The sequence below is a fragment of the Danio rerio genome, chromosome 5 (assembly GCF_052040795.2).
Source record: "Danio rerio strain M-AB ecotype USA chromosome 5, GRCz13ab, whole genome shotgun sequence".
In the NCBI taxonomy this organism is placed as follows: Eukaryota; Metazoa; Chordata; class Actinopteri; order Cypriniformes; family Danionidae; genus Danio; species Danio rerio.
The window spans coordinates 74,955,276-74,974,334 of record NC_141025.1 but is presented as its reverse complement, the minus strand read 5'-3'; the positions used below and the strand labels follow the sequence as shown (position 1 = coordinate 74,974,334).

Genomic DNA, 19,059 nt, shown 5'->3' with positions numbered 1-19,059 from the left:
TTTTTTTTTTTTTTACCTTTTATCAAAGTTAAAAAATACAAAACCAAGCATTTTTGATTATTGGTGGTTTTCCCTGTTGGAAAGAGGTAACATTTGTAATTTCTAACCCTAACTCTATACACAATATATATATATATATATATATATATATATATATATATATATATATATATATATATATATATATATATATATATATATACACACACACACACACACACACACACCTGTGTTGACAAACCAGAAGGCTTGTATTCAGTTCTCGATGTATGGTAAAGTGAGAAAACGTTGTAAAAAAATGATGGCACTACTCGCTGATGTAACGTGCAGAATGATTGGTTTATTTACAGTGTACGGCAGTGAAAACTAAAATAACCCAGCAAAGTAACAAATTAACCAAAAATAAAAGAATAAATAAACAGCAGACACAGCTACGATATACCTTATGTACAACCCCTCTATTATACACAGACAGATCACAAATTGCTCACGACACCACAGTAGCTCGCTCGCCAGGTTAACTGACCCTGAATTTGAGTTTGGGGCTGCCTTTTAAAGCCGAAGCTCCGCCCCTTTGACAGAAACCAACATATTCTAATTAAAAGGTAAGTATAAACAAAGGTTGTGCAATTTGGGGAAAATATCTAATTGCGATTTTTATTTTTTTTAGACAGATATTGCGATCTTGATTTGATTTGTGATTTCATTTTGTAGTCAAGCTTCAGCTTAATAATCTCTATCATAACTTCATACTGCTAAAATGCAGCAAGTGTTAGTAAAAAAACTAATTAGTACTAAAAAGATATTAACTTAAACATTTATTTTTAAATATTCATAAATGAAACACTAATTTTTCTCTATAGCAAACAGTAAACACAAATAAAATTACCTTTCTGTAAACTATTTGAACTCAAATTAGGGAGATAGTGAGGCTTATTACACAAACAAAATAAATAAATAATTATAAAAATACAGAACACTAAGAAAACTAACATGGCTGAAAGACCTCTGAAATTGTACTTTGCTGTTGCTTGCTACTAGATCGAGCGTCACTAGCAATACTTTCAGTTGACTTTAGCAAGACGCTCATCGCTCATTTGGCGTAAGACTATCACACACAGACACCAGTCATGCATTTGCTCTGGGTAGGGGAAATAAAATAATACAGATAAATTTCATATCGCAGTCTCTTGCAATTGCGATGCAATTTTGATTAATTACACAACCCTAGTATAAACATCTGTATACACTATGTTCATAAGTTCACTGTTTAAAAAAACATTTGACACCAAACAGTCATAATTAAAGAATGAGCAATTCCATGCAAATGTCAACCTTGCCATGAAAAAAAAAACATTTTCACCAAAATACAGTTACATTTTCTGGGTTTATTTGGGTAAGCAAGTATTTTACAGCACTTTAGAAATACTCAAAATTGCATCTGTCAGATTTTTCAAACTATTATATTTGATTTACCAAAGTCACACAAGTGGCAATTTCACATCTGTCACATCCATAACGGAGAGATGTCACATCCATAACAACACTTTTTCCTCACAAATGTGAAAATATTAAATAAAATAAAACCATAATTTTTGTTTTATAAAGAGACAACACTTATCCTTTTGAAAATTATTGTTTCTTTTGGGTTGTGCAGTTTAATAAACAGAATTTCTACAAAGTGTGTTGTATACTGTAAACTCACAGACTTTTTTTGTCACATCCATAACGCATGTTTACAGATTGATATTTTTCTGATCCCGTAACTTTTAACATATACTTTTTTTGTGAATTGAGTTTTTACTGCAAATGTCACATTCATAACGCTGGAATTGCTCGTATACTAAAACATATAAACACACACACACACACACACTAAACTAGTAACATTGTACTACACAGCTATAAACAAACACCACACACTAAACAAGTAGTATTTGTAAACATATTGTGGACATATTTATTTCTAAATGAAGTGACTGCATGTGATAAAGCAGTCTTGAAACACCAAAGTAAATGTAGATTACTATAGAAATGCACTGTAAGAAGAGCCTATTATAAACAAAGACTTCCTTTACTCATGCAGCCAAAATCCTTCATGGACATCTGAGTGCAGAGCAAAAGCCAGCTACTTTTGTCCAGGTGGACATTTTTATGGAAAACACTTGCAAAACGCAAAATATAGTTGTTGCTTTGTCTTACAAAACATGTTTATTTCATAAAACAATAAGAGTGAGTGATAACGCCTGCAAATCGATTCATTCTGTGTCTCGGAAATACAGAGAAAGCCTGTCTGTAATTACTTCTTTATTTAATTTTTATACATTTCTAAAATCTAGCTAGCCACTTGAGTATATCCTGGTGAGATATTTAGACACAAACAGCATTATGAAGAATTCAGCACTGTTTGACTGCTGAAAATAAATGCAAACAGTATCTTCTAAAAATTGTGGCGAAACATGATACATTAAAAAAAAAAAACAGTTGCTTGGAAACAACAACAATGTAGAGTCACTGAATGACTTGCAGCAACCAATACACCTCGTTTCAAGAAATATATAAATAAAAGTACAAACTTAAGAGTCGATTCTTTGCATTGTTGCTTTGCTTTAAGAGTTCTTTATGTTTTGACAAACGTACTGCTCGACTCGTCACGGATTTTGATCTTCATTTGTACCTGCAAAAGTTTTATAAAGTCAGTTATAAGAATGGTTTACAGCTAACTCCAATAATTTCACTAATAAATCAGACTGCATATTTATCAAGTCATATCATTCACAAATATAAACACAGGCATCAGAAACAATTAAGTATTAAAGCAATTCCAAATGTCAACCATGCCATAAAAAAATTATAATAATAATAATAAGTTTTTTACCAAAATAGTGAAACCCTTTCTTTTTTTTGTGTGTGTGTAGGCTTGTATTTGACTACTGTAAAATACTTAAAAATTTCTCTGTCAATGTTTTCAAACAATTATATTTGATTTAAGGTCTCACAAGTGGCAGTTTCACATCTGTCACATCCATAACGGAGAGATGTCACAACCATTATCAAGCTTTACCCTCATAGATGCAAAATATATATATATATATATATATATATATATATATATATATATATATATATATATATATATATATATATATATATATATATATATATATATATATAAAATCAATGTTTTTTTTTGTTCTATAGTGAGCCAACTCTTATCCTTTTGATTAGCATTATTTCTTTTGGGTAGTGCAGTTTAATTCACAGAATTTATACAAAGTATATTATATATTTTTATTTATTATATGTTATATGTATTATTATATGTATTATTATATGTATTATATTATATGTTATATGTAAACTTACATATTTTTGGTCACATCCATATTGCATCTTTATTTTCCTCATTTAAAATATGAAATATGTTTACAGATTGATATTTTTCTAATCCCATAACTCTGTGGTTGGTTATTTTGGAAAATAAAAACAGATGTTTCAATTTAATACTTTCTCTGTGTATTTATGATTTAGGTTTTTACTGATAATGTCACAACTATAATGCTGGAATTGCTCATATACTGTAGTTATAAATAGATCACTAGCATACAGTGGAAATTTGAAATACAAAACAAAATACCTGCTCTAACATGAACTGAAGAGGATCGTCTGGTCTATCAAAAACCAGTTTCTCTGTGATATCCTGAAATAGCACAAATGAGTGAAAATATAATTCAGTTTTGTACTTTTAAAATGACATTTGTAGTCAATCACCTCCTTTCTTACATTTATAATTTTAATGCGTGAACACGTTTATTAAAATAAAGTGAAACACTTCAATAGTTTAACGCAGCTACATTTTTAGGAACTTCTATTAGTGCTCCTTCGCCATTTTGTGCAAAGCAGTTCTTCACTGTCTACCATTTTCTTCGTAAGAAAATATATGAGTAGCAGCAGCTTTGTTCTTTCTCACCTGAAATATTTGAAGGATATTATGAGTCTCCATATAGTCAACAGAGCGTTCATAAGGGTCCGTAGTACGAACGGTGTCCGCACTTTCGGTGATAAGCACTTTTTCTGATGTATCAAAGTCTGCCATCTCACAAAGTTTACGCTAAAGTCTTCTTTAGCATACGATATACTCAAAAAGTAAGTTGCGAAGTGTGCTTCCGCGAAGCATTATTGCTAATGTACTCAAACAGTTCGCTCTCTAATATCAAGTAGAAATACCTCTGTTTTAAAATAAAGACTAAAGTTTGTGTTTAGTCCGTTTAACGTTAGTACACAACCGGGACCGAGTATATCGAATGTATCTACAGCAGGGGATTGTTTTTGAAATGTCACCCTGTAACCCTTAGCAACTGTATACAAAAGGCTTGGATGATGTCATTGGGCATAGTTTCCCGGGACAGCGCCTTTGATAAAGATTCGTGGGGGGTCTAGAAAACGGTTATTCGGAGAGAACAAAACTACAGTCATGCGGACGAAATGTCATTTCTGCTGTTAATGCCAGTTTTATGCGCTATTTTTGGAGAAAGTACCTCAGAAGACTTCGGGCTAACGTTTACAATGCGCCTGACAAAGAGAAGGAGGGGCCAAACTGCTGTTTCTAGGTTGCAAGTCGTCCTCAGCTGACACCTCGGCCTACAATGGGTGCATTTTATGTAGGGCAGACGGTGTGCGTGTCCCCCGGTGAACCTCTCGGTGAAACGCTGCTGTTCATGTTTACAACCGAAAGGGGGACCTCCATATCAAGAAAAGCGCGCAAGCGGACCGGAAACCTCATACTAAGCGGGATGATATTATGGAGGAGAGGGATTGTTACATGTGACGAAATATTTACGTGTGCCAAGGTCGAACCGCTCCTTTATCATAGTAATATACAGAACAGATACCCACGAATTGGCTTGTTCTATGTAAACATGTCTCTTTGATATTTGCCATCAAAGGTTCCTGCCGGGACGTCGTAAATTATAATTATAACGCTGCCAGACATCGTCATATTCGAGATATATGTAAATTACTCTGTTCATTCATATCTCTGAGACACGTTTGCACGATTACTAGTTCATTTTCAAATTGTAGTGTGTGTGTGTATGAATATATATATATATATATATATATATATATATATATATATATATATATATATATATATATATATATATATATATATATATAACGCCTGAAAAAAAATCACTTGGGCTTGAAGGTTGATTATTCCTCGTCTAGACTACAGACGAGCGCGCGCGCACACACACACCTGTCATTGTCTAGACTGGGGGGAGTCGGGAGGAGGGGGCACTGCTCAGTGTAGCTGGGGACTCGTGAACCACTATTGCATTATTTTGAGTCCGTCACAACGGCTCTGTGAACGTATTGGTGAACAAAAAACTTCGGTGTCACTTTACACGATCTGATTGGCCAGCAGTGCCGTCAGCAACTCTCCTTACGTTTCCTTGAGGTCAGCTAGGGACGTTAAAAAATAAATAAATGAGAAAATAGAAATGCGTAGAAAGTAAAAGCCAACGGGCGGCGAGCAATCTAGCTTGTTGGTCCCCAAATCTGACGGGCAGCGTCATCATCCAATGTGGGCGCGGATATAATTTGGAGAAATTTATTGACATCCTCCCTAACCAATCTAAAGTAGGCTATCTATAAATGATCAACATGCGGGATTCTCGGATGACTGGCCTTTTGGTCGTGGATGGGACATGGATTTCCCGGAGTTTAATTCGCGCTTGTTTGACCAAATAACGTTTAATTCGTGCTAATGTATGCACTTGACCACGCTCAGGAATCAAGGGGGTGAAAGCAGAAACTCCTCCAAAGGGGGACCTTCGACACACTCAGCGGTGCACTTGTACAGTTAGGAAACTGAGGATGCGTAGTGTCCATGCTGGTTCAAGCACAACAATCGCGACAAGGCAAGAATAGTTTCACTTTCAGAGCCACAATGGAGCCAGTTTCAGCGTTCCTCGCCGCGCGGAAGGGAGGGCGTGCGGCTCACCGATTGGGGTAAAGTCATGTTGAACGATTTATATCACAACCTACGTGCTTCAAGAAAGTCCATTCTGTTCCAATCGCCAGCAGAAAGGCGTGGCTGCCCAAAATCTTCGACGAATAGTGAAAAAATGGGAGGGCACGAGCGAGCTGCGTGATGTCCTCTCCGAAGGTAGGCTGCAGCGTGTGTTTATTGATGAGATGAAAGAAGATGGAAGTGAGAAATGAAACAAAGTAAGGGACAATATTAATAAACTCAGTCCTTGCCTGGGGAAAACCGGGGAAGCTGTGAAGCGCTGTAGCCACTGGAGAAGAAAGACCCTTAAAGCAGCAGGTAAGAAATAGGGAGAGGGAAGGGAGGGGGAGGGTACTTATACTATTTATGTTAGGCTATTTATAAGAGTAATAGCAGTCATTCCCTTGATATGAGCCGGGAAAAACTTAAGCTCGAGCTTAAAGTAATAGCTCAGTCGCAAGACTTTACTCATTGTTCAGCAGTGTTTTATAAGTGAACCAGCTTTAAAGAGGAAAAAGCAAACTTGCTAGTGAAATTACATTTACTTGCGAAAGAATCCCCAGGATCTCCATTCTGAAGTTTTCCCTGAACATCTAGTGCTTGTCTAAATTGTGAAACACAGCAAAACAATTATCTAAATGCTTGTTTGGAGTGACGTCTCAGGTGGAATGACCATGTAATTCCTCGCTCGGTCACTCATTTTATACTAGTTCAAGCTGTTGTCGGGATGTGAAGACTTTGTATGTACTTCTTATGGGTTGTGTTCGTTTGCAGTGCGTTTTAATATTTACGCCAAGTTAACCGTAACAACACTGAACCATGACACGAAAAGCAGAGCCGCTAGGGACTTCCCTACATACGACCAAAATATTTGATAGAATAACACCGCTTTGAACGTGTGTTAAGTGTCAAGTATCTCCAATGGGCTCCAGAATGCGAAGTATTTTGTTTAACTCGAGATACAAGTGATGATTTAAACATTTCCGCCGCTTATCCGGAATCCCAGTATTTTCCGGGCTATTGCTAATATTTTATTGACCCCTGTAGATTTGCGCGCTAGCCTCTGGACTCGGGCTATCTCAGACATAAGCAGAATTGTTATGAATGTTGCTGTTTTTCAGTGGATGTATTAAAAGCCAGCTTGAATTGTAGTTATACTAAAGCTGCGGAGTTTTGTAGGGAGTGTATCTGGCGCTTTACCATGTCCGTTATTTGGCATTATTAAATTAGGATACGCAGGCTTGCTAAGTGACCGAATTTTTTAGTGCTCGCTCCGACTATGCGAAGAAAGCGAAATTTAGTTTCAGTCACAAAACATAAATGCCCATCTGTTCTGGATTCTAATGCTTGTACTTACTGAATGACCTCTTTTTGACTCCGTGTTGTGAAGTGCCAGCTTGTTGCCTATAACGCACGCGTTTGGAGGCTACGCAAACAATAAATCTCTCGGCCATTTTAACACCAAAAAACTTCATATGGCAAAACACATTGGAGCTCGTCTTCAGTTTTTTTGGAGGCAACGGGGCCTTTTAGCGGCCGTCCGATCACAGCTCTCATTGTATTGTTATCTCTGTGTGGTAGGAGACGGCGGGTATGGAGCCATGGCATTGGCCCGTAGTGGAAAAAGCAGCCCAGACACATTTTTCATTAATTTATCATATGCCCTCTGTTTCCCGACGCAGTATTATAAAATGTCTGTCTTATATAAGCTGTTTATTTATAGCAAATGACATGAAAAGCTTGTCATTTAATGTGGGGAGATTCTATCCGATGTTGGCTACTTTGATTATTTGAGTGTTTTCGTGTGAACTGAATTGAGGGAAAGCTTGCTTTTAACGGGATAAACACATTTTAACAGTCTCATTTTTATTTAACAAAGTGTGAGTTTGTTCGCACTCAGTTTTTATTTTTTTTTTAATAATTTACGCACCGACAGTCTTACATTTTTGGCAGTGCGGCCTTGGAAGTTTGACCCTTTTACTTATTTATGTATATATATAACAACGCACCTTGGCTATATAACAGTCGAATAAGATTTAATTTAACGTTAATGATTTTTTAAAGTTTAGACATATTGATTAAAAGCAAAGTATTTTATTGAATATAAATACATTATACAGTAGGGTTTAGGAGAAATCATGACCTCTGGTCTATTAACCCCGTTTTGCTTTGCGGTACATTAATATATTTTGAATTATAATTATGAGTGCCTGTCAAACACTTTTTATGTCTTGTTTCAATCATTCTACGTTTCACATATAACCTAAATATGTATGTCTTTACATCTTATGTGGCTATGAGAGGATAATGCATACATTAAGTAAAGCCTAAGTATTTTATCTTATTATTAATCGTTGGAAATGTTTGAGGAATACTTAGTTGTTCTTTGTGCTTGTAATATTATTGCAAATATATATCTGAAACTGTATCTTTTGGCACTTTATTTATTTAATTATTTTTTGCTCTGGTACCGACCTTCTTTTCATATAGCCTAACTCTTTTGTAAAAGCTTTCCTGCATCTGCAGGCAGGACTTCGTCGAGTAATTTAACTCTTTCCATATCCATGACAAACTAGTTTTTTATTAAAGATCACTTTGAATAAAAATCCGTGTTATAAGGCCTGTATTAGTTTATGAATTAAGCCCTTCAGCACGTGCTAGACTGCTCCGCTTCTACTTTTTCATGGTGTTTTTTTATTATTGTGCACCTGCTTAATGAAGTGGAAATACGTCTTCAACTGTATCAATTAAAAACGTGTGTAGTTTTATGGCTGTTTTGGACGGTATTCGATAGGAAAGGAGGGCCTTGGCTGTGTGTAGGCTGTTCGTCTGTCAGCTTTAAGTTGCTGTAGCTCTGCGTGAATAGGAGCACGTTATACAACAACAAAACCGAAAATAAACTTTATTGTAAATGTGAATCGCATGTATTGTAAACAGAAGTAGCCTAAACATGTTAGGAGTCCTAACAGTTGCTTTAGCCAAGATATTTATAATCCTGTGTGTCTCCTGAATGCTTTTTGAGTGTTATTACACTGTAGTTAAACATAACTATGGCTTTGCTTAGAAATATGTGACACATTTGTGTTTAAAAAAATAAACTTGTGTGTTTTAGCATTTTAATGAGTTTTAATATTATAAATTTGATTCTTGAGTGACTTAAACCCTTAAGCAATGCATTGAATGAGTATTGTTGATAACTTATATACATTAACAAAGAGTCTTTTAAGCATTAATGTGTGTATTGTGTTTACTCATTTGAAATCCATATTGATTGTTGCTTACAATGATCACCTCATTGAGTTGAAATTATAACAGCAAAATAAGAGCGCATGGTCATCGTATGTGCTTTGAAGCACTTTTTACATTTATGCTTAATGACCTTTGAATGTTTAATGATGCAGCAACGTGCTTTAATTCCTGCGGATAATCATTTATTTATAATACAGTACTTATGTATTTATTTATTTTGGGTGTGATAGATGATAGACGATTGAGACCTATGGACTTCAGTCACATAATCGAATTCATATTCCTATTTTTAATGTGGAGTAAAGTTTTTTTTAAAAATCGTTAAACATTCTTTTGTCTATTTTTGGTAAGATGAAAACGATTAAATGTGAGCAAAAACAACAAATAAATCTCGATCTTAGGAATATTGAGATTCGTAGATCAAAAGGAGGCATTGTGCGCTGTTTATTTTGGAGACATCAAACCCTCTTAGTGCTTCAAACGTAATACTCACATGCCACAGCCAAAGACTCCTAAAGAGTTTGTCAGTTGGCTTGCAATTGATTATCGAAAGAAAGTCGAATTACTATTAAACAATTGCAGTTGTAGAGAATTACAATGGCTTTGTCAGATGATAGGAAGGGTCGTTCTTATTATACCCCAAAAATGAGACTTGATTGCGTTGTTTACTGTACAGTTCAGAACTAACTAAGTCAGATTATAGGAATATCATCTTCCCTGTTTAGATGGTGGCATGCATTAATGTAATTAAATGTCAGGGTGGGAGTCAGATCAACTTAGGATCAGACAATACAGTTTATTTCAGTACAGCACATGGTGTGTGTTTCCAAGAAGTCCGAAAGCTATATATAAGTACGATATGTATATGCAAATTACAAACATGACCTTCTAATTCATATTTGGATTGTCATATATATGCAACTTAAATGTCTGTAAATTGCAAAAAAAATGACTGTTTATACACATAGTTGTTTTCAAATTACATATAAGTTCAAATATATTAGATATCATCCATAGGAGAAATAAATGTTGCATTCGACATGTATTTTACATATGCAAAATCCAAATATGAACTTGGTAATTTATATAATTTGCATATATTTCCATGTATCAGATTTCTATTTGGGCAGGCGGGGGAATGAACGAATAAAACCGAGCTAAACACACAGAGATCAACCACATTACCCTGATGCAGATCTGATGGCAGATATACATCATGAACCTATATATATGCACATATAAATAGATGGATATCATATGAGTGTTGAACAACATACAGCGCTGGGGCGAATGCTGATACACTGTTAATTCAGGCACACACTCTCAGGAACTGAAACATATTTCTTTTTCTTTTCTGTTTAACTTGCTTGCTGCTCAGCTCGCACACGTTTCCAAATACCCATTCTTGTGTATTAACAGTAGGTGACAGTACTAAGAGGGGAGGGGATAGCGTTTTGTGTAATACAGGCATTTGGCCTTTTGGCTTTGCTTTCTTCATGATATAATTGCAACACATTTCAGCCTGACACGTGGTATGATATTGCTCATAATGATCATGTTACAGTATATTTCATTTGATTGCTTGGAATCTTCTTAAAGCCTTTATATAATTTGAGGAAATCTTTGAGCAAAGAATTGACCGTTTCAAAATGATATCCTGAATTATTTTGACATGATGTTGATTCTGGTGTTTTAATTAAGCAAACATGCATGACATGAATTCTTTCTTTTTTTTTCTGATGTTTCTGGGCCTAACCAGTAGGAGGAGTCATTTTACTTTAGGGCTGCTGTCATGGAAATGTCTTATTATGCTAAATGCATTGAAGTAACCTGACAATTTCAAGTAAAATTGACATTTTACTTAAAACTGACATGATCTGAGGTTGAAGAAAACCAGATAGAGTTTTTGTTTTTTGCTTTCAATGCTCTGGAGATTGATCAGTTTACATACAAGCATGTCTGTGAGCAGAGAGATGTAGATCATCACTCACTCATGAATGCAAAGTATACATTTGAGATTAGCCAATCACTTGTGCTTCAACACTCAACCAACCAGGGGGCTCCTTCTGGAGCTTCACCCCTCAGGCCACAATCATATCTGAAACAAGCTGCGAATATATATATATATACATTCTAAAAAAAATGCTGGGTTGTCTCAACCCAATACTAGGTCAAATATGGACGTATTGGGTTGAGTTAAAAATTTAAATTAAATTTAATTGAAAAATGAACCGAACGTTGGTTGTGTCCCTATTTGGGGTAACATATTGGGTTGAGTTAAAAATGTAAATAGAATTTATTTTAATAAAAAAATGAACCCAATGCTGGATTTGTCCATATTTGACTCGGAGTTGGGGTAAAATATTGGGTTGAGTTAAAAATGTAAATTGAATTTAATAAAATAAGTAAATAAACGCAACGTGAGATTTGCTCATAAAATGTAAATTGAATTGAATTAAAAAAAAAATTAACCCATTTCCCAGAGATGGGTTGCGGCTGGAAGGGCATCTGCTGCGTAAAAACTTGCTGGATAAGTTTGCGGTTCATTCCGCTGTGGCGACCCCGAATTAATAAAGGGACAAAGCCGACAAGAAAATGAATGAATGAATGAAATTAACCCAATAATGAATTTGTCTTTATTTGACTCAGAGTTGGGGTAACATATTGGGTTAAGTTAAAATTTTTAATTTAATTTAATTTAAAAAATGAACCCAATGTTGGATTTGTCCATGTTTGTTAAAAATGTAAATTAAATTAAATAACAAAAAATAAAATGAACTCAACCTTGGATTTGTCCAAATTTGACTCAGAGTTGTGATAACATATTGGGTTAAGTTAAAAATGTCAGTTGAATTGAATTTAAAAAAATTAACCCAACTATTGATTTGGCCATATTTAAACTCAGAGTTGGGTTGAGTTAAAAATGTAAATTGAATTTAATAAAATAGGTAAATAAACGCAATGTGGGATTTGCTCATATTTGACTCACAGTTGAGGTAACATATTGGGTTAAGTAAAAAATGTAAATTGAATTGAATTTAACGAATTAACCCAACAATGGATTTGTCCAAATTTGACTTAGAATTGGGGTAACATGTTGGGTTGAGTTAAAAAGGTAGTTTAAATTTAATTAAACAAAATGAACCCAATGTCAGATTTGTCCATATAGTTGGGGTAACATATTGGGTTGAGTTAAAAATTGAAATTAAATGTAATAAAAAAAAATAAACCCAATGTTGGATTTCTCCATGTTTGACTCAGAGTTGGGGTAGCATGTTGGGTTGAGGTAAAATGTAAATTGAACTAAAAAAAAAAAAAAAAAAAATAGACGAAACATTGCATTTGCTCATTTTTGACTCACAGTTGGGGTAACATATTGAGTTAAGTTAAAAATGTCAGTTGAATTGAATTAAAAAAATTAACCCAACAATGGATTTGTCCAAATTTGACTCAGAGTTGGGTTGAGTTAAAAATGTAAATTGAATTTGATAAAATAAGTAAATAAACGCAACGTGGGATTTGCTCATATTTGACTCAAAGTTGAGGTAACTTGTTGGGTTGAGTTAAAAATGTAAATTGAATTTAATTAAAAAACGAAGCCAGTGTTGGATTTGTCCATATTTGACTCAGAATTGTGGTAACATATTGGGTTAAGTAAAAAATGTAAATTGAATTGAATTAAACAAATTAACCCAACAATGGATTTGTCCAAATTTGACTTAGAATTGGGGTAACATGTTGGGTTGAGTTAAAAAGGTAATTTCAATTTAATTAAACAAAATGAACCCAATGTTGGATTTCTCCATGTTTGACTCAGAGTTGGGGTATTGGGTTGAGGTAAAATGTAAATTGAACTTAATAATAAAAGGGTAACATATTGGGTTGAGTTAAAAATGTATATTCAATTAAATAACAAAAAATAAAATGAACCCAACCTTGGATTTGTCCAAATTTGACTCAGAGTTGTGGTAACATATTGGGTTAAGTTAAAAATGTCAGTTGAATTAAATAAAAAAAATTAACCCAACAATGGATTTGTCCAAATTTGACTCAGAGTTGGGTTGAGTTAAAAATGTAAATTGAATTTAATTTAAAAAATGAACCCAATGTTGGATTCGTCCATTGACTCAGAGTTAGGGTAAAACAAGAGTATACAGTATATACATATGTCAAACTTCTCACGTTATTCTGAGGTCCTTTAAAACACTTACATTCAAACTCATTCACATTATTGATTCCATGTTCATATTATGATAGCTAATATCCAGGACCAAACAGAATCTGCAGATATTTTTGCTCTTTCTGCACAGAATTAAATGTAATTTTTTCAGATTTATGTAGAATGATTTTGAGAGCGTTGGAGCTGAAAACTGAGCCAAAATAACAAAACAAAAAAAAATTAAAATCCAATTCAAACTACTTGCTTGGTAAACAAAGCTACAGCAGTACATTTATCCGAACATTTGCATATTAGTCAATAATAAAAGAGAATTTAATTATAAAAAACCTCAGTTAATACATATTTAAATGAACAGATTGAAAGATAAAATTTGTGGGTTTCTTTACTTACAGATTCCAAGTGTCTACTAATATCTAATTGATCACTGCATATTAACTATCAATAATGTAAATTTCCCTAACACCGCTTATATTGTTGTTTTTTGGTTTTTCACGATAAACCCAATGGTTTATTAGTAACGTAAATGTTTCCAAATGTTGACAATATAAACAACACAATAGGCTTAAAAAGGCTTAAACCTCCAGAAAAGCCACAACACAAAAGAACTTAGCAGGCCTCCGTTACGAGTTGAGAAATAATATGGCTTATTTAGATCCATTCAAATATTCATTGCATGATCTGTAGTGCATGACGATGTTTCTCTTACGTAGAAGAACAATTTTACATCAAGACTCATGACATAGCCAGAGGGGAAACCATGGTAACAATGGTCAGACACAGAAACAGGCACATTTGTTCACACTTTGATTTTCTCTGCTTTCGTTCACGGGTCTCCAGCAATAAAACTATGATCCCTCCAGCCAGCCGCTTGACAAAAAAATACTTCAACAATATAGAGTTTGTCGTAAGAGGGATATCCAGTGGAGATAGAAATGTAAAAAGAGGCTTTATTTTACCAAACTGCTCAGGACAGAGATCTCAGATTGTGTTGACGACTTCTATGAAACATGCTTGAGTTAGCCCTCGAGAAAGTGTTTCGAATTTGGTTGTAATTGGACTGTGAAGTTCGTCCATTTTTTTATTTTTTTTGCTTTTAGTGAATGCTGGCAATGTAATTACTTGACAATTTAATCTGAGAGATCTATCAGAATTAGTGAGCTATCCACTTTTCCTAATTGAGCTGAACATTCCCTTACCCGTAGGCTTTATCTTAGAAGAATAAATTCGGCTCTCTTTTTTTTTTTTACTGAATGTGAGGTTTGTCTTGATGAGCGATTTCCTAATTTTCACGCTATTTTTAAGAGTGTGAAGAACAGAGCTGAGGAGGACTCGTCAGATTATTCAGAGACTAGATTTCTGATTTCTTGTACTTCACAGAAGAATATAGATTTTAACATCTAGCATTGGTATCACAATGTGCAAATCAACAATAGACACAATAAGGAATCCACAAAGTCAGTTCAGATTTAGTTTATTCATCCATTAGGAGATTTGAGTAGGGATTATAGTTGACCACTTTGTAAAGTTTAACCTTAATAGAGTTAAAGATTTCCATTTACTCATTTGCTTTGTTTTGAGGCCTATGAATGTGAGATGGGCATGGGACGATAACCGTTTTCAGGGTAGACCTCAGTTTAGTTTTAAAACTGCCAACATTTTCTGTAATAGCCCTAACATAGCCCTTTAGTGACAAAGGTCCAGAATTTGTCCCATAATGAGTTCATTTGTCCTATTTTGACTGCTATGCCATCATAAATAGCAAAAATAACCTATCAAAAAAGGCTTTAAGAGAAAGCTGTTGCTTCGGAGGGATTTCAGCTAATTAGTTTTGCCCAATGCTAACATCCAGAGTCCAACATCCAGCTCTGCAAGTGACACACCATCTGACGTAAGGAAAGTCATCTTTCGCTCCTGTATTGTTATTAAATTAAAAAAAAAAACATTTACAAGTAACTTTTTTTTTCTAAATATTTTCATTATTTTTTATTCAAATAGCCAAATTCTGACTGAGGACAGTTGAATCTGCTGGCCAGTTTGTTATTAGCCTAATAAATGTTAATAAATGACAATAGGTTACAGTCTTTAATGTAAAACTTTAACAGATTCCTATTGTTTTCTAATGATATATGAAGTAATAAATTTGTATTTTAAAAATAAGTATTGTTTTTACATTTCTTTATTCTAAATCTTTAGGAATATTTGGTACATTAAAAAGTGTGTTTATGATGACCATACGACAAGCTGATTCAGCTAAAAATAGCACTTAAATGCAGGATTTAAATCTCATAATTAAATAGAAAATGAGGCGTATAACATGCAAAAAAGTACACTTTTTATGAAAAAAGAACTGTCCCTTACACTAGCATGGCCATGGGCCTGTAAGGTATGTGTACGATTTTTTATTTACACTTTTTGAAATGTTTTTTTAGGACAACAGTATTTTCAGCAGAAAAGAAATCCAAACATGCCATTTAAATTGTACAGAAATGAGAGTTTTAGAAACTAATGAAGACAGCAGAAGTAATTGATCCATTTGAATTATTTAGCGTGACATGTTTACTGTCCCAAAATATTTTAAATGTTTCTCAAAATAAAATATGTTGCGTTCAAAGGGGGAAAAAGTTTTAGTTTTCTATCCAGAAATTTAAAAAGAATATATTTTAGAGTAGTAATCTGTGAAACAGTGATATTTTTATCCAAGGTTATCATACCCTCAGAATCTTATACTGGACCATGCAGGGTTTATACGATCATGAAAAACCTGGAAAAACCAGAAAAAACCCACAATGTTTTAGAAAAATCATGGAAATTACATTTAGTTTTAGTCATAGAGCAGACACTTTTGTCCAAAGCGACTTAAGCTGTGGTCACACTAGAGCTTGTGCGTGCGAAATTCTGTCGTACGACTCTGCGAAAAGGGGTGGGATTAAACAATATGATTAGACGTTAATAGCGGATGCTACAGTCTTTAATTGGTCTAATGCTATCACCTGATGTAATTTCGCAGGTCAGAATTCACCAAGCTTGAACTTTCGAATGCAAAGAGTGTAAAACTTGTCGGACATGCTTGCTTCTCCAGTCTGCTGCATTTGCATGCCTATGAATGAAAGTGTAAGGAACGAAAAGTGCAGTGTGATTGCGGCTTTACAATAGATGTAGTTTAAAAAAAAAACTTGTTTAACAAACTATTAACATCATCTAAAACTAGTTTGACAAATATCTGTATCCTGGAATGGAGGTTAGTTATTTTTACTTTTCGTTTCTTGGCCAAAAACATCCTCTCACATTATTAGTGCTGTGTAAGCATTATCTATTTTACATAAGTATAAAAGTCAATTAAAACTAAAGAGATTGTTGCGTGTTTTATGATATGCTGTAATAAATTTAAACATGCATTGTTTTTCTTATGATTTACCACGTGTATGTAGATATTACATGAAACATTAGGTCATGAAAAATGACTTGAAAATCCTGAAAATCTCATGGAATTTTTGTAGTAAACATGTGTTTGAACCCTGCCGTGCCTAATATGAAATTTGTAGTGTGTGAGAAATTATAACAATTTTTTACCCCCATTTCTATTTCAAGATTTCCCACTTAGACATGCTCAGCATTTATAGCAGGTTTGTCATGCTATCCCGGGAGAGAACCCTGAGCTCGGAGGTATTTGAGCCCAGGGCTCCTGCATGGTCATTAAGCATATCAGGAGATCCAAGATCAGGTAGGTCTCAAGAATTCCCCCTTAGAAAATGGAAGAAAAAGAGGAGATGGGGTGGAAGGGGGGATTCTTCCAAAACGAAGATAGAGCAGTAGGGAGAAAATAATCCATTTATAGTAACCTAGGATCACTCTGATTTAATTATTACTGATTACAGATGAGCGGCCAGTTGTGCTCAATTATATTACATGCTCCTCTCAAAATTAGTTTATAAAACTTCACATATTAACATAGTGCTTTAACAATGTGTACGTATAAACAAAGACAAAAAAAATGAAGACAACATCTTTAAAACAAGCAAAACATGACAGCATCATTTTGTCCACTTGCAATTATATTTGGCTTTGGAAGTAATTTAGGAAAGGATGCCACACGGCAGTAAACTTGGACCCAGAACCATTTAAATTAAAATTCTTTTTTTTTTTTCAAATGAAGGAAATGCAACACATCATTGGCCCCCTGTTTAAAAGAATGGGGAAATGATTGTTTCCAATTGATTAAAATCAAGCGTCTTGCCAAAAGAGAAGTAAAGGCAATGCAGTCCAGTTCACTTTTTGACAAATTGGTATTTTTGATATTCAATACCAACGACAGCAGTTAAGGGATTTGCACAAACAGTTCACATAAACATGTAAGTGATCGTGATCTATAGTGTGAGATGGTCGTCGCCATGTTTACTTGCGGCCGCATGTTCGCCTCAATCATAAAAAGCAGAACACGCAGGATTCAGCATGTAAACTCACCAGATACTTGGTGAACTTAGAGAAGAGTAGATTCAACTTTATAGTTACTTTTTAAATTTTTTATTTTTATTTATTTGTTTATTTTACAGGGACAATACACTTGACATTGTTAGACAAAGATAGCCGATGTTGCATACGTAGTTACTTTCACTATGTGTAGATGATATGAATAAAACACATCTGCAAATTATATTTGAATGGATTGTTAGACTTCCTTGTGTTTTACAAACTCTTAGAAATGTTTTGTTTTACTAGTACTTGTGTGTATTTACATGTCTAAAACATAAAATAGGCATTAGGCAGTTAAAACGGTGCATAATTGTGATAATGTGACACGTCTTTCTCAGCGGGTTTAAGTTGGTTTTGTTTTTGAAAAGAAAAAAGAAAAAAAGAAGCAATTTTCCGTCAATTTAATTTTCTCAGTTGATCTCTAAAGGTAAACGAGCTATCGCTAACTTGTCCTGCTTGACTTTACGGTCCTCACTTAAAAACAGAGCAAAAGTAGGATTCTTTAGTGTTGTACCCTGCTGTTGAACTCACTTCCTGCTCATCCCTGTCTGAGGCGCCGAACTCTGTATCAGTGTGCGAGAGAGACTGTATTCACTCCGCTCCGCACTGAACTAAAGTGATTTTTAATTATCAAACGTCTCCGTGTTGGGCGACACAACGAATCGATTATGAAATTTGTTGCCACCGCTTTTAGTAATCGATTTTTATCAATTTGATCGATTCGTTATTGCAGCCCTACACCAAAATAAACCACAATTAACAATGTTATTGTAATTTTAAGACAATATAAAAGCATCACACTGCAAGTACACTCTTCCAAAGAACAAGTCGTATATTATTCTTAAGAATATTTCATTTAATTATAGTCATTTTAACAGTTTAATAATCAGACATTGGAGTCAGAATGTGAAAACGCATATCCTAAATAAATAATAATAAATGTCAACAGAAAAGGTGCACGATAAAAAGGAACAGAGGCTGTGAAATCTGCTGCAGATCTATTTTTAGTTGTCAGACATCCACATGACAAAATATACTATAGTAATTTATAGTAAATACTAATTAACCATATTGACACTGAGACCTCCAATAAGATGTTGCACAATCAGCTAAAATGCTGCTAGAATTAGTTTTTAATGCATGG

General features: G+C 34.2%; 2 protein-coding genes across 3 annotated transcripts in view; one reads left to right on the top strand and one right to left on the bottom strand.

Annotated features, from left to right (window-relative positions):
- Positions 1 to 320: 320 nt before the first annotated feature.
- Positions 321 to 4,339, bottom strand: tex55 (testis expressed 55). Its single transcript, NM_001442752.1, has 3 exons — positions 3,971 to 4,339; positions 3,638 to 3,700; positions 321 to 2,677 (listed from the first exon to the last, which is right to left on the bottom strand). The coding sequence occupies exons 1-3, from the start codon at positions 4,094 to 4,096 to the stop codon at positions 2,621 to 2,623; spliced, it is 246 nt and encodes an 81-aa protein (NP_001429681.1). The 5' UTR covers positions 4,097 to 4,339; the 3' UTR covers positions 321 to 2,620.
- Positions 4,340 to 6,115: 1,776 nt separating this feature from the next.
- The window catches only part of zbtb20 (zinc finger and BTB domain containing 20), a 134,430-nt gene continuing 121,486 nt past the window's right edge, over positions 6,116 to 19,059 (top strand). Inside the window, 1 exon segment of one of the 2 annotated variants that reach the window (NM_001080604.1) lies at positions 6,116 to 6,334. The gene's annotated coding sequence lies outside the window, so the exon portion shown is untranslated. 2 annotated transcript variants of the gene reach the window in all.